The 23,398-nt window shown below is 43.5% G+C and overlaps 1 protein-coding gene across 6 annotated transcripts in view; it reads left to right on the forward strand.

The window, feature by feature from the left end:
• tnrc18 (trinucleotide repeat containing 18) overlaps positions 1-20,630 on the forward strand; it is a 154,764-nt gene extending 134,134 nt beyond the window's left edge. For 5 of the 6 annotated variants that reach the window (XM_068002869.1, XM_068002868.1, XM_068002871.1 and 2 more), the window contains 5 exons: positions 5,149-5,265; positions 5,983-6,180; positions 9,537-10,753; positions 13,719-13,955; positions 15,455-20,630. In XM_068002869.1, coding sequence (XP_067858970.1) covers positions 5,149-5,265; positions 5,983-6,180; positions 9,537-10,753; positions 13,719-13,955; positions 15,455-15,661 — 1,976 coding nt within the window. In that variant the 3' untranslated portion in view covers positions 15,662-20,630. The remainder of the gene's footprint in view (positions 1-5,148; positions 5,266-5,982; positions 6,181-9,536; positions 10,754-13,718; positions 13,956-15,454) is intronic. The other variant, XM_068002870.1, reaches the window with a different exon arrangement.
• The last annotated feature ends 2,768 nt before the right edge of the window (positions 20,631-23,398 follow it).

Raw genomic sequence — 23,398 nt, forward strand, 5'->3', positions numbered from 1 at the left:
ATATAGAAATGGAAGGTCCATCCTGTTGAGCTGTCATTAATGAAAAATATCCAACTGAGTGACATCAAACCCTCCCCATGTAGGAAGTGTGAGGAATGAAAGCTTAACGCTGATTCAGCTATAGGGGCTCTACTTAGGTTAGCCTTGAAGTGTATTGGTTGCAGCATCTCCTCTGTTTTTCCTGCATACTGATTTTTCCCTTTTAGGCACAAAATACGACTCTTGTTATTTTCTGCAATTATAATTAGCAGAATGTTTTTTTTCCAAAAGATTTTAGAAAGGGCTTGAAGTGACCTCTTCCCAGCAACAGAGGGGATGGAGAGGGGCTGCTGTGGGTAGAGAGGGGCTGCTGTGGGTAGAGAGGGGCTGCTGTGGGTAGCTCAGAGATTGGGAAATGTTGGCCAATTAGGCCAATTCATTAAACAGCCCTGGGCTCCATCATCTGTGAGTTTAATCAGTGAGTACCTGAGCCCAGAGACAGGGTTGGCCCCAGACCCAGTCCCTCTTTTGCACTGAGTTACCTGATATCAGCTCGGACATCAGTTTGGCCACTGCAGTCAATCCCAGCATTCCTGGACCACGGAGGGGGAGAGGGGGAGGAAAGATTAGCCTTGCTCCTGACCATTATCCAGTGACCCCCTGCTGGAAAGTGCGTGTGTGTGTGACTATCAGGTGAGAATGAATGAAAGAAAAGAAAGACTTGCATTTATATAGTGCCTTTCACAACCTCAGCACGTCCCAAAGCGCTTTGCAGCCAGTGAAGCATTTTTGAAGTGAAGTCACTGTTTCAATGAGGGAAACATGGCAGCCAATTTGTGCACAACAAGATCCCACAAACAGTAATGAGATAATGACCAGGTAATCTGTATTAGAAATGTTGGTTAAGAGATAAATATTGTCCAGGACACCGGGGAGAACTCTCCTGCTCTTCTTTGAAATATTGCTTTGGGATCATTTACATCCGCCTGAGAGAGCAGACGGAGCCTCGGTTTAATGCCGTATCCGAAAGACAGATCGGACTTGGTTATGTTGCTTTGACCGATGAATAGCTAACACTAATTAGCTGAGGTCTAGGCTCTCACTTCAAAAATGGCCACCGAGATTCCTGTAAAATGCAAAAATTAGCATTCACTTTAATCGCACTGTATTCAGCACTTACTTAACCTGTCAGATCATTTATACATGTAATAAATTTATACATGTAATGATAAATCCCGCATTAGAAAGGGTCCTCTTTTGAGGAGTTTTCCCTTTTTCATTTACCTTGTTGCTGTATAACCCAAGTCATTGATTAGAATAAATCAGTGTTAAGAAACTTGCTCTTAAATGGAGTAACCAATATGGTTAAGTGATCCTAAAACTGACCGGAAGGTCTTAGAAGCTTGTAACTTTTTCAAAGTGTTTGGGCCGTTTACTTTCAGGGCAGATTTATCGCTCTGCTTTTGAATGTGATACAGAAATTTATCACACATTGCACTGACGTTGCGATAACTGCTAGTCTCTAATTATTGCCATAAATCTGCTATACTCAGTTCCCTTTATAGTGGTAACACCAATGCTTGCAGCTGGCTACATGGAATGGAACCAGAAAAACTACTGTTCTTTCCTGTACCGCAGCCAAGAGCATATTTGGCACAGTTCCTTTCAATTTTTTTCTCTCTCTCTTGGAATGGAGTAGGAATGTGTTGAAAGTAGCATTCGGGGCTGAGCAAAGCCCCATGGACCATGTGCTACATTCCTGCCTAGGGGATTCTCAAGATGGTGCCTAATCACATCTGGAGAGAGGTGAGAGACATCTAACACGGCATAACACAGGAGTGTTTAAGCACCAGCCGCAATTGTAATCGTCCTCATTAGAAACAAATAAAACTCAAATCAAGCTTTGATTTTAAATAGAATTATCCCCACACCTGCTTTAAAAAGCAAGAGGGAAACGGTGGAATGCCTAGTTTATTCTACTCCTGCGCAATGCCTTCATAACTCACAAAACTGCCTATTGCAGAATTCGGCAGCACAAATCCACTATAGAACCAAAGGACTAGGAGTGAGATTTTGCAGCAAATTGACCAATTCCAAAGGGATGTTTCGCCCAGGATGGTGGTGTGGGATTGCTACCCTGTCAGAGCTGGGACAAATCCATTATTTATGATTGGATGACTGGGACCTTGTTTTCCCACATAAGCGAACGATAAGTTGGATTGCAGTGTATGTTAGCTGGTCTTTTCTCAGCTCACTGTTTTCCCCGTTTGCGCTGGCCTTAGGTTTCCTCGTCCCTCTTCCCTGCTCCCGCTGGGGTAGGGTTTCATGGACACTAGTAACCCTCCATTATCACATCTACAGCAACAACTTGCATTTATATAGCGCCTTTAACGTAATAAAACATCCCAAGGAGCTTCACAGGAGCAATTATCAAACAAAATTTGACATTGAGCTATATAAGGAGATATTAGGACAGGAGTCACAGAAGTAAGTTCTAAGGAGCATCTTAAAGGAGGAGAGAGAGGCGGAGAGGTTTAGGGAGGGAATTCCAGAGCTTAGGGCCCATTCTTCTATGAGCCTATTCCTCAGTGTAAGCCTAGGCGGTGAGTGTCAGTGGGCTATTTGACCACAAGGGGAATCACAGACAAGTCTGATCCCGTCCTCCACTGTATAATGCCAGCTGAGGTCATTGGATAGCAAACAGGTGCAGGAACCCTGGCTGACTATTCCCTTCCGTAGCTAAGGACACCGAGTCCCAATTGTAATGTGGCCACTGTGTCCACCTCTCGCCTGCCGAGATCAACTAACCGAACACAGAGCCAGGATCAGACCTGGACTTTTATGGTCTGTGCAGCTTAGTACCACACCGGGTGTTAAGCTGTGGTTTTAAGTGGTTCCAGAAAGCAGCCTACAGGCAATGCTTTCACTTAAGGTGTAATATTGGTTTTAATTTTCACTGGTATGAAATGTCACATGTGGAAGATTGCAACCAGACCCGAAACATAAAATCAGAAAATGCATGTTTTACTCTCTGGGAGCAATGGTTTAAATTTAGAACAATTCTTTGATGCTAAAAGTTGACAAAAAAACAATTTTCTTAAATGTTGTACACATTCTTCATTTTGTGTTCGACTCATTGACTGTTTATCGACTGTTTCCCTGATTTAACCAAGAGAATATTTCAGTGTGTTTTTTTTGTTAACCTAGCGAGTTCTATTAGGTCACATCACCTGACCTTGGGTCCGTATGGTTCTTATTTTGAATTGGTTTTAGGGATCCCTTAAAATCCAGGATTGAATGATAAAGGAATAGAGTTACTAATGTTTTAGCTTAAGGTCACGTGAGGCTGCTTAGCCTTTCACAGCCAGTGAACACCACAGCAAATCGAATGTTTTCTGGTCACCAACTTCTAAATTGTCATTTAATGATTTTTTTTTCTCCAGTTACTGATTTTTTTTTTAAGATGACCTGTGGACTGACAGCTCCTTACTGAGGATCTTTGCCATGCCGATGTAATCCGAACTTCCCTGTGTCCATTTGAGTGCGCAATTTGGCTGCCGCTCCGGACCTTCGCCGATAACATCTACTTCCCTTTTTCTTCTCTTCTCTTTACCCCTCTTAGGCCCTCCTCGGCCCTCCTCTCCTGTACGCTCCTTAAAACCTATCTCTTTGACCAAGCCTTTGGTCACCTGCCCTAATATCTCCTTACGTGGCTCAGTGTCAATTTTTGTCTGATTACGCTCCCGTGAAGCGCCTTGGGACGTTTTGCTACATTAAAGGCGCTATATAAATGCAAGTTGTTGTTGTTATTGAACAATGTCCATTCATTTTCAGTGGTACTCCCCTTGCAAGGCTGATGTTGGTGGGGGGTTTGGGAGATTCTTGAAGTTCACCCAATGCCACCACTTAATGGACTGTACAAAATAGCACATGAAGCAGCTCACTAACCCCACCTTGCAGAGCAACTATCTTAACTCCAGTCCAGTCCTAGCAAGTTCTGCTGAATTGATTGTTAAGGAAAGGTTTACAGATGCTAATGTAGGTGTTCCTACTGGTCCTACTTGGTCACAAGTGTACATGTCCTTTCCTAAATACCACAATAAAGTGGTTGAAAAACTATTGATTGACAATCTAGTGACCCAGTAAAGAAAAGAAAGAACTTGCATTTATATAGCACCATTCACATCCTCAGGACCTCCCTAGGCGCTTTACAGCCAATGAAGTACTTTTGAAGTGTTGTCGCTTGTACCGTAGGAAACGCGGCAGTCAATCTGCGCACAGGAAGGTCCCACAAACAGCAACGTGATAATGACCAGATAATCTATTTTTAGGTGCTCGTTGAGGGATAAGTATTGGCCTGGACACCAGGGAGAACTCTCCCGCTCCTCTTCGAATAATGCCATAGAATCTTTTACATCCACCTAAGAGGGCAAATGGGTCTCTGTTTAACGTCTCATCCGAAAAGACGGCACCTCCGACAGTGCAGTGCCCCCTCAGTACTGCACTGGCGTGTCAGCCTAGATTATGTGTTCCAGTCCCTGTTTCTCACATACCTCAGTACGGGGATTTTGTAGCACCCTTGCAAATCACACAGTCCGAGTTTTACTTTTGGATAAACCATCCCCCAATCAATATAGTATATTCTCTAGATCTTTTTCTACAATGACATGCTATCTATGGTGTGTAAAATTATGAGGGGCCTAGATAGAGTGGATAGGAAGGACTTATTTCCCTTAGCAGAGAAGTCAATAACCAGGGGGCATAGATTTAAAGTAATTGGTAGAAGGATTAGAGGGGAGTTGAGGAGAGTTTTTTTCACCCAGAGGGTGGTGGGGGGTCTGGAACTCACTGCCTGAAAGAGTGGTAGAGGAAGAAACCCTCAACTCATTTAAAAAGTACTTGGATATGCACTTGAAGTGCCGTAACCTACAGGGCCACGGACCAAGAGCGGGAAAGTGGGATTAGGCTGGATAGCTCTTTTTCGGCCGGCACAGACACGATGGGCCGAATGGCCTCCTCCTGTGCCGTAAATTTCTATGATTCTAATGTTAACTGTCCTGTGTGTCCAACTGTCCATGTATTCCCTTCCAGCCACAACCCAGATTTCCATTCCTTACCTTAGCTTTGCTCCTAACCCTCTTTCCCCTTCTGCTTCCCCCCTTTCTTTAGGGAGTCCGGACCCTGATGAAGATGAGGATCTGATAACGGTGGCGTTTGATGATGGTGACACCGGGCGGATCCCTCTCTCTCACATACGCCTCCTGCCTCCAGATTATAAGATTCAATGTACGTAGAACCAATGGCCTTAAATCATACCTGCATCCGTTCATGTTAGAAGATGACCTTGTGACATTTGACAGAAACCTTTTAAAATGGCTAGAAAGGGGTTCTGCAGTAGTTTTGTTTGATCGCACTATCGTTCAAAGGGATAAATCAGCATGGGGTTTGTGTTAAATTATGAATGAGAACTGTAGGCAGTGGTGATATGAGGGCTCTTTCTACCTACCCGAACTAGGTTGGCTGGATGTGAATCGACAGCATTAAAAGTGGAAGGGGCTCTCAACTACTTTGAAAGTAAAAACAATATATAACCTCATTGATAGAATTTTTTTTTTGCTAGCCTAAACTTTTCCAGCCTCCCCTCTCCTCCCTACAATCCTCATTTAGCCCTCAGGCCACTAAGAAACCTTGAAAGGCAGGAGAGTCCAATATGTGATTTTTTTTTCCCCCACGGCTGCAACCATTCTGCTCTCCAGAATGGCGACGGGAGAGACCTTGGCCGACAATTGACAAAACAGTTTGCAGCTGTGTCCAGTGAATTCAAGTAACGGACGCCTGCGAGGCTTGAAAGCAGTGACCACCATCTGGTGGAGAAATCAGTGCTGTAACCACCAAACACAATGCCCCAACCACCCCCCTCCCCCCGTTTTTTTTATTTCCTCCATTCGTTGAATCTTTTGCTGTATGAGTAGCACAAAAGTTAAAAGTGGCTATGTTTGTCAGTGTCTGATTCAGAGACTGGCTTCCTCTTAACAGGTGCAGAGCCATCTCCTGCTCTGCTGGTGCCCAACACCAAACGGCAGAGCAGAAAGTCCAGCAAAGACACCGTGGATGGCAAGGAGGCCAGTGCTCAGGGCTCCGACAACAGTGCGACGAAAAATAAAGGCCGTGGGAGGAAAACATCCACCAAAGGGAAAACTGGTAAGTAGATCATTAATTAGGCCTATCTTAAAGCACAGATGGGCAGAGATATTGCAGGTAAACCTGTAGAAATCGTCGTGACGGCAGTGATGTCAGGATGTACTTCTTCGCACAAAGGGTAGAGGAAAATCTGGAACTCTCCTCAAAAATGTCAAAACCGAGATTGATACTAGGTTAAGGGTATTAAGGGATATGGGTCAAAGGCAGGTAAATGGAATTGAGCTACAGATCAGCCATGATCTGATTGAATGGCGGAGAACAGGCTCAAAGGGCTGAATGGCCTCCTCCTGTTCCAATGTTTCTAATTGTGTAATCTGAATATCCCATTTCCAAAAGTATTAGCTTTTAAGTTCAAATTGAACAAGCCATTTTTTCCTGTTTTTTGAGCTGAGATTTTTTTTTAGATAATAAATTACTGAAAACAAGTTTGAAATATGAATGAATTTAAATGGAATATAAGAAGGTAATAATGAAGGAGAATATTCACTTTCCTAAAGGCACGAGCTCGTGCAAGGCACAGTTCCACAGATCTGATCCGAGCCTCACCCATGTCTGTGTTGAAAATGTTAAAAGGGTTTGATAGGATGGATACAGAGAAATTATTTCCTCTGGTGAGGGAATCAAGAATATGAGGATATAATCTTAAAATTAGAGCTAGGCCATTTAGGAGGGAAATCAGGAAGCACTTTAACACACAAAGGGGAGTGGAATTCTGAAATTCTTTCCCCCAAAAGGCTGTGAACACTGGGGGACAATTGGAGTTTTCAAGACTGAGATCGATAAGATTTTTGTCAGGTAAGGGTATCAAGGGATATGGAGCTAAGGTGGGTAAATGGGGTTGAGATACAGATCAGCCATGATCTAATTGAATGGTGGAGCAGGCTCGAGGGGCTGAATGGCCTCCTCCTGTTCCTATGTCTGTATCTGTGTGCTGTCCAGCAGGTGTCACTGAATAGTGATCAGGATCAGGAACCCGGGCTGATTTCTTTCTCCCTCCCATCCCAGGACACTCAGACCAGTTGTAAACCCCGCCCCCCCCCACCCCCCCAACTAAAATCAGTTAACTCAGTTCAGACCAGGAATCCAACCTCACGCGGTTCATAATTTTTATTTTATTAAAAAAAAGTTCAGGGTAGCTTAGTGAATTATCCCATTTTACTTTCACTTCTAGTTTAGTCAGTTGCCTGTAAGGTTTCTAGGTGAAAGAGGGTTGGCCAGTCTCAACACAGTTTCTAATGGGTAAGAGCACGGGGTATAAAACTGCTCCACTCTGGCACAGAACTGGGAATCTCAGCTTCAGAAGAAGAACAACAACAACCTGCATTTATATGGCGCCTTTAACGTAGTAAAATGTCCCAAGGCGCTTCACAGGAGCGATTATCAAACAAAATTTGACACCGAGCCACATAAGGAGATATTAGGACAGGTGACCAAAAGCTTTGTCAAAGAGGTAGGTTTTAAGGAGAGTCTTAAAGGAGGAGAGAGAGGGAATTCCAGAGCTTAGGGCCTAGGCATTTGAAGGCATGGCTGCCAATGGTGGAGCGATGAAAATCGGGAATGCGCAAGCGGCCAGAATTGGAGGAACAAAGAGATCTTGGAGGGTTGTAGGACTGGAAGAGGTTTTTCAGCGATAGGGAGGGGTGAAGCCATGGAGGGATTTGAAAACAAGCATAAGAATTTTAAAATCGAGGCGTTGCTGGACCAGGAGCTAATGTAGATCAGCAAGCACAGGGGTGATGAGTGAATGGGACTTTGTGCGAGTTAGTCAAGAGAGTTTTGGTTGAGCTCAAGTTTACAGAGGGTGCAAGAACATCCCTTGTAACCCCTGTGTGTATTTTCCCATGTCCCACAGCAGCCATCCTTGTCGCAGTGCTGAGCGTGACCTTTGACCAAACCTTGGCCCACCTTGGTTGTAAGCTCAAACCCACAGCAATTAAGCCAAGATCCTCCAAGTGCATGTCACCTACAATCCTTCCCAGCAGCAGAGAGAGAGAGAAGACTATCATCCCATCCTTCTGAGTGAATTTAAACCCAGCTTTCCAAAGATGCAGTGACAGTATGTTGAACTAACCCACTGCCCCATATACTCCTTCACGGTAACCCCCAAAAAAACTGTTGAGACTACGTCAATTGAAACCTGCTTCCACCACCCTTTCAGCCAGTGCATTCTAGATCTTCACTCACTGCGTAGAAACATTTCTCCTCGTTCTTCCCCCCCCTGGATTTTTTGCCAATTATCTTAAATCTGTGTCCTCTGGTTACTGACCCTCCTGCCAGTAGAAGCAGTTTCTCCATGTTTACTCCCATCAAAACCCTTCATAATTTTGAACACCTCTATTAAATCTCCCCTTAACCTTCTCTGCTCTAAGGAGAACAATCCCAGATTCTCTAGTCTCTCCACATAACTGAAGTCCCTCATCCCTGGTGTCATTCTGGTAAATCTCCTCTGCACCCTCTCCAAGGCCTTCTTAACATTTATTGTAGTTCCCAGGCAGCCTCCTAGTGAGGTGCATGCTGTGATGCCGACCTCTGTTTGATATCGATTATCTCGTTTAAAATTTAGTAATTTAATCTGCGGTACTTAGTACCACCTGTGATGTCAGCTCTTTCTTCAAACCAGGTACGTCAGCTCTGAAGCCATTATTTAATGAGAGCTCCATAACACAAGCAGCTGATCACAAGAAGTATTAGAGAACTATAAAAAGTTAAGTTACACAAAGCTTTTTTTAAAAAAAAATGAAAGGCAATATCAGTTGTATCTGGATGTTCTTGTAATGAGTTTCATCCATTTGCATCCAGGAGTGTCATTCATTTCTCATTGTGAATAAAAAGAAGAATTCTAGATGGACCTTCTTGAGGTACTGCAAATCTCTCCATAGGCATTGGAGCAAATACTGGCTGTTAGGTCTCACCCTGCAGCAGGTAGCACTTGCTGGCTGTGTTGAAGTCCTAGACAAGCTGTGGGGTAACTCACCTGCTCTCCTCTTATGAAGTTGAAAGAAAGACTTGCATTTATATAGCGCCATTCATGACCACAGGTCGTCCCAAAGCACTTTACAGCCAAATGAAGTACTTGCAAAGTGTAGTCACTGTTGTGATGTAGGAAACGTGGCAGCCAATTTGCGCACAGCAAGATCCCATAAATAGCAATGTGTTAATGACCAGATAATCTGTTTTAGTGATATTGGTTGAAGGATAAATATTGTCCAGGACACCAGGGAGAATTCCCCTGCTTTTCTTCGAAATAGTGCTGTGGGATCGTTTACATTCACCTGAGAGAGCAGCTGAGGAAAATAATGAAAGAAAATATCAAACAATAATTTTGATTTTTTTTTTGTTTCTTTAAATTCCTTTAGGATCTGAATCAGTCTCTGATCAGACAGAGGTTGCTGGACTGGCGGAGGCTCAGAGCAGTGCCGACGCCCAGAGTAAACAAGTTGTGAAAACGACGAGAAAAAATCTCCAAAAAAGGAATGTCAGTGGAGCTTCACCCAGGGTGGTGAGCGAGAAAAAGAAGAAGGTGGCTAAAGTGAAGCTCATCCCAAAACAAAACACACAGCAGCCGTCTGCTTTCCCGCCTCCTGTTTTTGGGAATGTTCTTGGCATGGAAACGTACGGTGACCTGCCGGGATCGTTGGGCTCATTCATCGCCTCCGAGAACACTGGCGTGAAAGTGAAAGCAAAGAAGGGGAAGAAAGCGGAAGAAGAACCTCAAGAATTTGGGAGTGTCGGGAAAGGACTGAGGAAACAGCTGGAGGCGGAAATTCTCATTAAGTTAGACCATGAAGGGGTGATGTCACCAAAGACGAAGAAGACCAAAGCAATGATGATGGAAGACCAGAACTTAACGGGCAAGATGGACAACAAAGCCATGCTCAACCTAACCTATCCTGCAGCAGCAGTGAGCAGTGACGTCAAGCAGAAACCCTCCAAAACCAAGGCTGCCAAGAAGGAGCCAAATGTAACAGCTGCTTACTCTGGTGGGACATTTGGGTGCAGTTCTGATATAACCAAAATTAAACACAAAGAGAAGGAAGATGGGGAAAGTAGCGCTAGTGCGAGTAGCAGCAGCAGTCCAGAGTCCGATGGTGAAGATGATCGACGGAACAATGCAGGAGAGGCTCAGGAAAACAGCAGTGCAATGAGCTCAAGAGCATCGTCACCTGTGTCGTCCTCATCCCAGTCCTCATCTTCTAGTTCCTCATCATCTTCCTCTTCCTCGTCTAGCTCGTCGTCTTCGTCTTCGACAACCGACGAAGACTCGTCCTGCAGTTCCGACGAGGAGTCCAGCTATCAGTCCGCTCAGGCACCCGCCTCATCTTCAGGGCAACAGGCCCGTCCTCACCCTGAGCCACAGCCTCAGTGCACGCCCCAGCAGCAAGCCCAGAGCCAAAAGCAGAAGCAGCAGCAGACTACCAACAAAAGTAAGCCCAAGAAGCGAGAAGGCATCCATCTGCCAACGACAAAGGAGCTAGCCAAACGGCAACGGCTGCCATCGGTGGAGAACCGGCCCAAAATTGCCGCCTTTCTTCCAGCCAGACAACTTTGGAAATGGTTTGGAAAGCCTACTCAGGTAAATATTTTATAGAATGAGTACAATTGAAATATCATAACCTATTTAATCAGTGAACCTCCTTCTTAAAGCCAGTAAGCCTCAGTACCCTTTGGCTACACAACAGCAAAACCAGCTGGGGTTCCCACTGCTGACTGCTCTCCAGTGACACCTCTGGGAGGTAGATGTCAGGTTGGGATGAGAATGAGGTCCGACTGTGATGCCCATGGTCGAGAAGCCAGCTGACACTGCTCAGGCTCACACGTGGAGAACCAGATTCCTGTTAAATTGAATAAAATTCTAACAATTGTTTTGAAAGCATATCCTTTATTTATTTCCTCTCCTGCCAACACTGACACATGTGACGGTGTTAAGGTATGCCTCCTAATGAGAGCACATCAGCTCCAATTAATGTCAGCCGTGGCCACTCTCGTCTCTCTGTCAGAAGGTTGTGGGTTCAAGTCCCACTCCAGAGACTTGAGCACAAATTCCAGGCTGACACCTCAGTGCAGTACTTAGGGAGTGCTGCACTGTCGGAGGTGCCGTCTTTTGGATGAGACGTTAAGCCGAGGCCCCATCTGCCCTTTCAGGTGGATGTTAAAGACCCTACGGCACTATTTCAATGAAGAGAAGGAGAGTTCTCTCCAGTGTCCTGGCCAATATTTATCCCTCAACCGTCATCGCTAAAACATTATCATATTGCTGTTGGTGGGATCTTGCTGTGCTCAAATTGGCTGCTGTGTTTCCCACATTACAACAGTGACTACACTTCAAAATTACTTCATTGGCTGTAAAGCGCTTTGGGATGGCCTGAGGTGGTGAAAGGCACTATATAAATGCCAGTCTTTCCTTTTACTTTTATGATAAGTATTTATAAGTGGAGACAGCTATGTTTCCGGCAGTATCAGGCTAAATGCCCAAACTGCTTACATCAGCTCTCCACAGTCTGGAGAAGCGGTGTTTCACTGTAACCACACCTGGCTATCGGAAAAGGTCACAGTTCCAAGCAACATGGTTCTGTACAGTAGCGACTCTGATATAAATGTTGACCTGGAGTTGTATTGGAGTGCTATAAATGGGGCCATTTCATCCTGAAAAACATCAGCATTATAAATTCAGCAGCAAAAGTGCCGCTGTGACTAGGTTGGTGTTTTTCCAAACTTTTCTGTTTGAGGGACCCCCCTGCAAATATTAACACCCCCATGGCCTCCTCTCCCCCCATCCTAACATGTCAGCTACTCCAAGGAAACAATGATAATATACACCTGTAGCAACAAAATTCAGATGCTGGTAATTCAATTAATGCTGAAAAATGCAGAAATCTGATGATAGATTGACAGAGATGTGACCTTGCAGGCCTCCTGGGTTCCAATTTTAACTCCCCCCGGCCTGGTGGAAACTGGGCCGATGGGCAGTTAAAATGAACCAGTTACTTACCCTCTCTGACCTGCCGTGTCCTGCTCTTTTGAAGCAGGAAGGCAGTGGGGTCCTGTTTAAAGCTTGTGGATCTGGCCGGGTTCGGGCAGGCGGGAGTCGGAGAAAATTTATTCAAATGAGGCCTGGCCAACAAGATCGGGCTGGGCCTCCACGTCTCCAGACTCCTCGGCTTCACCGCCCACTTCGGGGGCACGGCACCTTACCCACGCCCCCCTCCCCTTTAGAAGCAGCGCCCTGGTGTCCAGCTACCCAAGTATGAAAGCTTACGTTGGGAGTACCTAAGCCCTTTGTCTTTGTGGGCCACTTTGGTGCACTGCATGGAGCCTTGCAGGCCCCAGATAAATTTTAAGCACATGTTCCCTCTAAATCTGAATATATTTCAAGTTGCGAGTATTAACAGATCTGATTTTTGGATTTATCCACCAATGATGTATCCAACAACAGCCTGTTTGGACATTTCTGGTCCAGATGAAGTTCAATAGTGGATTAATCACATTTCATTCACTAAACAATAGTCTTTGGATCAGGAATTTGTATTTACCTGTGATAGGAAGTGAATATTTACAGGACTAAATGGCACATAGGTGCTACATCAGAATTCTATGCTTAGATTAATTATTTCTTTTACTGGGATTCAACTGTAGCATTGTTCTAACAGGTAAGAATGTCAGCCTCCAGATGAATAGCAGGTGCTTATCAATTAACTGCAATTTTCTAGGATAATGATCGTAAATTTGGGGGAGGAAAAAGACTCAACAAAAATACTTTACTGAACAAATTGATTTACAAAAAGAACATTGCTGTATATTTTTTTATTTAATTTGAATATGTGCTCGAGTGGCCAGCTGCTAAAAAATTTCAGCCTAGCTCTCTGGACTCTTGCAAGAGGCCTGCTCTACATAGAATGCCCTCTTTTCTGTTTTGTAGTGTAGGTAGATTAAGGTGGCCAACTCTCCAGGATTGCACTGGCGTCTTCAGGATTGGAAGGTTAACCTCCTGGACACTGCTGCGAGCAACCCAGGAAAAAAATCAATCTCTTTGAACGCTTCCATTTATTAGTTATAAAAATATTGGATAGAGGGGGAAAAAGGCTGTTTTACTGGGCGGGACAGTTGGAGATTGGAGGTCATGTGATGAAACCGCTGGGAATATGTCCAGCCAGGGTTGGTAACCCTAAGGTAGCTGGAGCTTCTTATTAATGGAAATCGTCTCACTCACCCAGTACAAAATTTACAGTACCACTTTGTGTTAAGCATCAGTTGCCATTGAAAACAAAGTCTAAAAGGAAAGCTTCTAGAAAAGCCTCACTGTTTGCACCACTAGTTGAAATATTTAACCGCAGTGTTTGAAAATCTACTTGCTGTGACACACGCAGTGACAATTGATGCCACCCGCACCTTAATGAACATGAGAAGCTGTCCTACTTAAGTAATTCTTAAATTTCATATCTGTGCATCATCCATCTACAAATGGATCACAGTTTGACACTTTTAATGTTGCACCATCAATTATTTGTGGGGAATGATTAACGTACCTCATCTTTGTGCAGAGGAGAGGAATGAAGGGAAAAGCCAAGAAGCTCTTCTACAAGGCTATTGTCAGAGGCAAAGAAATCATTCGCCTTGGAGACTGCGCCGTCTTTCTCTCTGCCGGACGCCCCAACTTGCCGTACATTGGTCGGATTCAAAGCATGTGGGAGTCCTGGGGTAACAACATGGTGGTACGAGTGAAATGGTTCTACCACCCCGAAGAGACCAACCTGGGCAAAACACTGAATGATGGAAAGGTGAGTCTGCAGAGCAATCCTCGGCCTTTCTCAGACCTGGACCTTTACCCATTAATACCCCTAGTAGCTCACCTAGTTTACTGGCTAACTAATTGACTCCAAAGTTTGAACAGGTATTGCAAATTGTAGAGGATCTATTCCTTTTGATGGTTATATGATAACTCCAAAGTTCAGATTAGCAGTATGTGCATTGGTATCCGTCTATTACAAGTAATATTTTAACTCATCTTTAGGTCTGGTTTGTCAGTCATTCATAGTGTCTGTCATGTCACATTCCCATTTGCAACACTTTACCAGGCAACCATGCAGACTGTTTAACCAGTTATAAAATCCTGAATATTATAACCATCAGTCAACTGATTATTTCTTTCTTTACAATGTTCTCCCTGCTCCCTCTCCTGAAGCATGTACTCTTGGCTGGGGTAAGGTTCCACACCAGCCACTCTGGGCCGTAGATCTCAGCTCTCCTCCAGCATCTTGCATAATTGGCTATTAACCATTATTCATCAGTGAACCGCGAGAATGAGTGTTGATATTCCCCAATTCAACATCGGAGGGCCTGACAGACAAGTCCAATCCCATCTTCCTCCACCCTCCACACATGGACTTCCAGCAGGGGGCACTGGATGGCGAACGTGCCTGAGAGCCCCGGCAATTTTACCCCTTCCTAACCCGAGAGTGCTGTTGCCAATTGTGGCATCCTCACTGCCACCCGGGTGAGTGCAAGGCGGGGGTCAAACTGGGACTTTCCTCGTTTGCATGACTCACTGGGTAAACTCCCCGAACCACCAGGAGAGTCCAATTTTTACTGCTCATTCGATTAACTAAACTCTAGAAGGTCATGGAAACATAAGGGCCTAGAAATTGGGCCACATAGCACCAGCTCTATGACAATGAGGTCGTGGGCCAAAACCTCGGGAGCCTCAGACCTCCCCATTCTGAGGCAGTGTATTTACCCTCCCCCCTCCCTTGCACTTAGTGTTTTCTGGACCATTTGATGTCGCTCATTTCTGACACCTTATTTGAAAAACTGGAAAGATCCGACTTGATTTTGTTTAAATCGCAAAATCATAAATGCACCCTCCTGCAGCGTATCCCTTCTGCTTTATATGAAAAATAGAGGCCGATCTATTTTTAAATGGTCACAGCAGATAAATAAAAATGAATGAAAGGAGCAGGATTTGTTTTACTTTCAGACGGTTCGCTGTGCATAGTGTGTACAACAATGTTACATTCAGTAATTGTGTACTTCAAGTATAAAAGCAGAATGCTGATGGACTGTAATGGACTAGGTAAGATACACACTTCACAGCACTGACTGGAGAGGGTCTGAGCTGATGTAATTCTCAATCAGCAAATAAATTAAAAGCAGTTGTAGGGGGGAGGAAGGAAACGTCTGCTGTAATGGAATTTTTGCATTCAGAACTGGCATAGGTACGATGGACCGAATGGCCTCCTTCTGTAAGATTCTATGATTTTGTTCCTCCTTTTCTCTTCAGCGTGCGTTGTACCAGTCTTCGCACATAGACGAAAATGACGTCCAGACCATCTCCCACAAGTGCCAGGTGGTCAACCTTGAGCAGTATGAGCAGATGGTCAAGACCAAGAAATACCAAGACAGTGAGGACTTGTACTACTTGGCGGGAACCTACGAGCCAACCACGGGCATGATCTTCAACACGGATGGCGTGCCCATCATTTGCTAAAGTAGAAATGAAGGTGGAGTGGCAACAAGAATCCGAGGCCCTTCTGGGAAAACTGTCAAAATAAAGAGAGAACAAAGCGTTGGAACTTCCCAAGGAAAAAAAGTAGCAAAGATGGCCTTCCCTCTTCCGGTCCATAGCTTTTTTTTTTGCCAGAACAGGCCTTTAGCAGTGCCTACCAGTCCAGGGGGAAATATGTTAGCTGACCTGCGGTCACATCCAGCAAGATCCCCCACAGGCACAGACAAAGAATGTTTTATGCACTTAATATGAATGAATAGGATGACATCATGTCACTGTCCAGTCTGGACATCTTTGGTCACTTTGACCAGGATCCCGTGGTGATGGCCACTATTCGTTGCTTGACGTCATGTTTGAACACAAAAAGGTCGGTGGCCTCAGTTTCACTTCTGGCTGAAGAGCGTCATCTCAGCTTCGAGCATGTTGATAAAAGAAAAACAAAGTTTTAGAAGAGATACTATATTATTGTATTTTTCTACAGCACAGATTACTTCCTTTTTGGCCTAACTCTGTTCAGTTGGGACGAGGGAAGCACTTTTATGTACAGTTGTCAGAATGGTCTACTAATGTCCTGTATCAAATATCTGAATGGAGTCTTTTCTAATGACTGTGAAATATGACCTATCAGAGATACGAGAGGGTTAAGCTCTATTTATAGCTTGTGAGATCAGTGAACTCTTCCAGGGATGGACAAATGTAAATTCACAGTGAACAAGAGCAGTATTTTGCCTAAGAGGCTACTAAATAAGAAAACTATAGTGTTGATGGAGAGCACTTACGTCACTGCCGAATGCCTTCTATGGAGAGGTGATCACCGACAATCGAAAGTGAGGAGAGAGATTTTCACATTGTATTTGTGTACATAGATACTTGTATGTGTTGTACAGACAATTACAACTAACCTTTGAATGCCACTTGCAGTTCACTCCATATTGGTATTAACTGCAGAGCTTCATGTAAGGCCTCATTTTGCAGGGAGAATGCTAACCACTTGCACTTGAATCCACGTCAGTGGAACTACAGTATGTGCTCTTCATGTGTTGGAGCCCATGCACTATGGGAATGTGGTTTCCTTGAACAGCTCGTGAGATATGTTCCCACAGTGCACTGCACCACTGAGCATGCTCAGTAGACACATTTGTGCCCAAAATCATTCGAAATACATCAAATCCCCCCCACCGAGAGGTTTATCTTTGGCTCTTAGCTAATTAGTATTTATAATAGATGTATCTAAAACAAATATTGCAGGAGCTTATGTTGACTAACATCAACAAAAATATAATGCACCAGAAGTATGCCTGTTGAACAAATTGTTCATTTTGGGAAGTTCGGTTTTAAAAGCCATTAATTTTTTGTAACAAAATGGTTGCATTTTATTTCTCTGGTGCCTAAGATCATCAGTAAAAGTCACTTAATCTTTTGCAGCTAAAAAATTCAGGCATTTCCTTAATTTTGGCAGGATTCACAGCTAAGATAGTTTCAGCAAATAAAACAAAATGGGAATTTCGATAAAAGCCACTTCTGACCAGCCCTTATTTTCCAAAACAGATCAAATTATTTCACCATTCTTTTCAGTGTTACTAGTACATTCTCTGAAATAATTCATCCCAAAACCTATTCCTTTGAACTGAATCTGATTTTTTTTTTTGTGCTACTACTTTATTCCAAAAGTTTAGTGTTATGCCCTTTAACATATACACTGAAAGTATTCGAAACAGCAGTGTGTCCTGGCTATGGGGCTGCATAAGGGCAAAACTTAATTGAGACTGTGTACTTTCCACCTGTTCCAAAAGACCAGATTGCATCAAAGCTACGCTGTGCATTTACGAGAAGAGGAGGAGTTTCCATTCACATTGTGTGAGGCTGACAGCTTCCTCAGAATGTAGCTTGTCACCAGTTCTTAGAGTACAAAAGCAAAATACTGTGGATGCTGGAAATCTGAAATAAAAACAGAAAATGCTGGAAACACTCAGCAGGTCAGGCAACATCTGTGGAGAGAGAAACACAGATGTTGCCTGAGCTGCTGTGTGTTTCCATCATTTTCTGTTCTCATAATACGACTGTCTTTAATTAACCTCTAGATTCCCGAGAAGCTGCAGATACAATTTAATTAACATTGTGAAAGACAAACTAGTTTTAAGTGGCCCGTGTTGGATTGGTTTCACTGCAGCCCTTTCGATGGCATAAACCTTGAGTTTATCAATGTTTTGCATCTCAAGTGGGATTTAATAAATGAAGTACACGTCAAATCGTAGCAAAGCCAGTTGTCACCAACCAGTTTTATACCTTCTGACGAAAGATCACCGACCTGAAATGTTAACTTTGTTTCTATCTCCACAGACGCTGCCTGACCTACTGTTTCCAACATTTCCTGTTTTTATTTCAGATTTCCAGCATCTGCAGTATTTTGCATTTAGTTTTGTAACTTTCTTCAGCAGAGATACAAAGAACGACAAATGGCGGAAATCTGAAATAAAACCAGAAAATGCTGGCGGTCCACAGCAAGTTAGTCAGCATCTGGACAAAACCACAAGTTATGTTTTGAGTGCATTCCTTTCACCAGCTGCTGACTGACTTTCTATGAACTTCCAGCATTTTCTGGTTTTATTTTCTACCTTGTGTTATCTGCTTCACATATTTCTTACACCGAATTACATTTCTTTTTTTTTTTGACAAACAACACCTAGCCGTCACGGTGGGTTTGAACTTATAAAGGTGTCACTGTGTCAAATTCCGATGACACTACAAATAATTGACTGTCGTGATAGCTTTATCACTTGATTCCTGCATTCCTGCATTGTCCCTTTTTAAGTTTGTTGCAATGGGTTAAGTATCACAAGTGTCCATTTCCACAAAGCCCTTGCATACATTTCTTTGTACAACTCCTGTTGGAAATTAATGGAAACTGAAATAAAGTCCACATCTGAGTCAGGGATCAGCAATGTATAGATAAAATAGAGGCAGTACCAACAGTTCATTGATTTTGAAGCTCTTGTAATTATATTTTTTCTAAATAAAGATTTTTAAAAGATCTTACAACCAGTGAGGCTTTAATGGATAAGAATTTAACAGAACACTTTTTTTAGATTTTTTTTTGTTCATTTGCATTCTTGCTGGTTGCCTTTCCTCCTGCCCACATCCTTCCTTGTAGGCTCATGTCCAAATGCCGTTTCCTCTAAATAACTGGGAGAGCAAGTCAAGGTTTTCTCCATGATGTTGACACCAAGGCTGCTCCCTCGCCTCGCTACAGGCCGAGACACGCCCCACCTGGGGGCCAGCCCAAAAACTGACAAAGCTCTTCACCTTTGTGAGCAGCAGATTTATGTGTCAGGAAACATTTGCGAAGCTAGCACCTTAACAGCTATAGTCAGCTGCCGAAACAGGAGCGCAGGCAACTGTTCTGAGCAGTAACACCTGTTAACTTTGAACACGGCTTAATTCTAAACACTACCTACAGTTTTCACCTGGACCATTTCGACTCAAGCCACCATTGTTTCAAAAGTCCCTTCAGAGCCAAGCATTTGGGTCACAAGTATATGTTCCATAAGTAAATTGGCGTCAAAATAACTACTTACTGAAGCAAGAACTCTGTGCAGGTTGATGTCTGGGAAAGCTGGCTGCTCATTGTCAAAAATGGTCAATTTATAATCCACCATCTTGTTAAACAAAATTGACAGTAATTTAAAAAAAACAAATACTAAGGAAAAACAAATAAGCTCTGTGTTTTGTTCTGTCACTGTTCGTACAATGGCATCACAAGTTCAAAGGTCATTTCGCTAAGGTTGACCAGCAAATGCTGAATCTCCATTTTTAAAAAATCTTAGCCGGTGCATGTGGTAATTTTTTTTTAATCACTGTGCCGTTTTCAGTTTATTGGCATCATTTCCCTGAGATAAGTGACTCCAATTCCAAAAGTACTTAATTGACTGTAATGAGCTTCGGGACATCATGAGGTCATGAAAGGCGCTGTATAAATGCAAGTCGTTCCTTTTTTTTCTTTTATAAGTGTTTTATAGGAGTTGGAAATGCCACGCTGGTGCAGTAGGAGATGCTCAGGGTAATGTAAGGAGGGGCTTTCTCCATGACACCTGGCCCAGGTCACATTCAACCTGAGCTGGGTGTTATGGGGAGGTAACTGCCTTAGTCGAATGCAGAACTTGTGATGTCAGCACACATTGTTTTTCAAGGTAAAATGTAACGAGTTATTCTAATGCAACTTCAGCCTCTTTACTACCAGTGATTTCTGGCCTTATATGGGGATGTGTATTTTAACAAGAAAATAGTTTAAAATGATGACACTTTAAATCCCTCCTGTAATCAGCTCCTGCTATAAAATGGAGGATTGTATTAATGTTTGTAAAGAGCCACTAATGTAAAAATAAAGGAGCATTGTAACAATATGATTTACTAAAATCACTACCCGCTCCCTTACCCTCTTTTTATCCTCCCCCTAAAAAAAAATCTCCTCAGTTGTTAAAGTGCAATACTGTTGACTGACTGGATTCTCTAAAGTAGCTGCTAGTGGAGAATAAAAGATTTTTTGTAATTTTGATTACCACGAAGATAGAAAAACAAGAGCGGGCAGGAGGCTGGTCCACCCTGGGTCCTTGCTCCATAAACTTCCTTTAACAGTCAGTGTGTTCCTGTTATGTGTAAAACAGTTTTAAAAAAAAATAGCTAAAGGAGTTAAAAAAAATATTTTGGAAATAAAAAAAAGCATCAAAACATTTTGTAAATGAGCTGTCGAGGGGGTGTCATGTTTTGATTCTGTTTGTATAAACATTTAATCTTGCGTGTGTAAGGGGAAACACTGATAGTGTATAAAACTCACTTATGTGGAACTTTTTATTGATACTTCAGAGTTTTACAAAGTGTTCCTTTTGAAGCATTTTAGTAACTCAGATTTTTATACTTTATTCATCAATAAACTGAATATAAAAAAATAAACACATTTGATATGTGTGTGCGTGTTTGATTTTTGAAGTGCTTTATTTCTCAAGTGAGGCCTGAGAGGAATTCCTTCCTACATGTCTCAGGCCATTCATTTCCTCTTAACGGTTTTGTATAAAATGCCTTGAGGTGAGGTATTGTCACATAACCTATAACCCCATTTATTTCAGACAGGTTTGTGAGTGCTTTAAAATGGAGCCCGAAGGAATTTCAAGTGAATGGACTAACCAGAGGAAATTAAGCTCCTAACCATATTCTGTATGTGTGTGCTCACATATGTCCATATTGGAAGGATACATGGCTTGGTGCACTTCTGCTGCTCAGCCTTGAGCCCTTTTTTACCTCACAGTGCTAGCTTCTAACGGCAGACATAATTTTTGTAGCAGAACAGGCAGTAAACAAGGTAAAGTAGATCGGAGCAGGAGTAGGCCATTCAACCCCTCGAGCCTGCTCTGCCATTCAATTAGATCATGGCTGATCTGCACCTCAACTCAATTTACCCGCCTTTGCTCCATATCCCTTGATACCGTTACCTAACAAAAATCTATCTAAGCTCCAAAAGTATGTAAGGCAACTGTGCTGCCTTGAAAATCCACCTATAAAGATAGTTTGCTCTTGCATTACTGCAAAGAACGGTGTCCCCAGAATCTTTTTTTGGCTACTGGTATAGGGTTGCCAACCCTGGTTGGACATATTCCTGAAGGTGTCAACACATGACCACCTGCCTCCAACCGCCCCGCCCCCACAATCCCACCATTGGTTGCCCAACACGCCCATTGTCATGGCGCACCACCTTCCAATGCCAATGGGAAAGCGAATAGACTCTTCATTGGATGATTCTTGACTGTCAATCAAACAGCCTTTTTTCCCATGTCCAATATTTTTCTGACTAGTAAACAAAAGTGATCAACAAAAACTTTTTTAAAACACAATTTTTAATGCCCCATGACTTTTTTTCCTGGGTTTGCTTGCAGCAGTGTCTAGGAGATTAATCTTTAATTCCTGGAGACTTCAGGGCAATCCTGGAGGGCTGGCAACCCTACACTGGTAGGCTGACAAGCTCAGCCTGTCCATAAAGGAGAATGTGGCACTTTCACACAGTCTGGCCTATACAAACCTTCCACAACCATTGGGGAAGATACAGCGACCAGAAAGTCTAGAAATATGACTTTAAAACAACTGCAAACTGCCCTGCATTATAAATGAGGCGGTTTTGTAATATAAATAAGCCATCTGATTAATATTCCTTTTATAAACTGTGTTGCAGGAAGGAATACATACAGTGGTAGTGTGACAATGCAATATAGTGTATTGCTCTACAACATTGGCACAGTTGCCACTGAATTATCCAGTTCTAAGTACTCCTTACCCAGTTTGTGGTTGGCTTCTGCCTGCTGTCTGCTCACCGTTTTGCCCGCTGCCTGCTCTCCATTTCCACCTTGGGACCTAAATCCACCAGTCGAGGAGCAGGCCTTTGGCGCCAATAAGCTTTTACCGATTGACAGGGCCGTAAAGTTAAAAAAAAGACAGACTGAACAGTGGGGGGAACGTGGTTTAAGCAGGTACCCGGGCCAGATGTGGCATTTTCAGGGGACTCTCTGGAAGAAATTCCCTGACAATAAAGTGAAGCTCATAGAATTTTGGTGAGGTTTATCAGTCATGTGCCTCTAGGATGGCCAACACCGTTCTTGGAGATTTCATCACATGACCTCCCACCTCCAACCACCCCGCCCAGTCAAATAACCTTTTATCCCCTCTCCAATAAGTAATAAATGAAAATGTTCAAAGAAAATGAGGGAGAAAAAACTTTTTTTTAATGCCCTTATGATTTTTTTCTCCTGAGTTTGCTCACAGCAGAGTCCAGGAGATTAATCTTTAATTCTTGGAGACCCCAGGACAATCTTGGAGGGTTGGCCACCCTACGTGCGTCTGTTGGACACATCCTGACCCTCGGAGAGGCCTCTTGTGTCACAGATTTCTCCTGACAGCTGTCACTGTTGCTCCATGGGCTACACTGATTAAAGATTCCGGGTGAGTCGAGTGACGGCAGCTGTCCAAGGAGGAGAGCTCCACTGCCACAAGGTTATCAGCCTGAGAGCTGATGAAATTCCTTGCAACAGAATCTGGTGTCAGGCAGCCCCGGGACCAAATCTACAGCCTTTGGACCGTGAAGGCCATCTTCTTGCCAGATACAAAGTTGTGTCTGTATCTTTATATTTTACACTGAGTCAGCATGGTAGCAGTCAGTTCTCTGCTGTTTTCTCACAGACGTTCTCTAGACAGGCTGTGCATTCCTGGCATTTTCTGTTTATTTCCAGCATTCAAGGTCTTTCTTCGTAATTCTATATGCTGCTGATTAGCTTTCAGTGCATTGCAATCTGAGGCATTCCCATTTGGCCTCAGCTGTAGATATTCTCCCATGGTTTGAGGGGGGAGGGATGGTATTGTGTCATTATACAGTTCCCACCCCCTCCCCCGTGGAAAGATGAGTTCAAACTATTTTTGCCTATTTTCTCCCCTCCCTTCTTTCCTGAGGGTGCTGACTGATGCTGAGAGCTGGTGCCACAAGCACTGACAGCCCTCCATCACCTTGTCCTAGAGGCTATTTGTCACTGGTGAGTCTCAGTGGACCATTGGACCAGCAGGGCGTTAGACGTGAGCCGGATCTGGTCGCCATCTGACAGTCACACATACTTGTAAGCAGGAGTCACACCAGGAGCAGCAACTCTAGCTGATATCAACCCACCCCCCCAACTCACTGTAGCCAAT

Source organism: Heptranchias perlo, chromosome 22 (genome assembly GCF_035084215.1).
Source record: "Heptranchias perlo isolate sHepPer1 chromosome 22, sHepPer1.hap1, whole genome shotgun sequence".
NCBI classification, from domain to species: Eukaryota; Metazoa; Chordata; class Chondrichthyes; order Hexanchiformes; family Hexanchidae; genus Heptranchias; species Heptranchias perlo.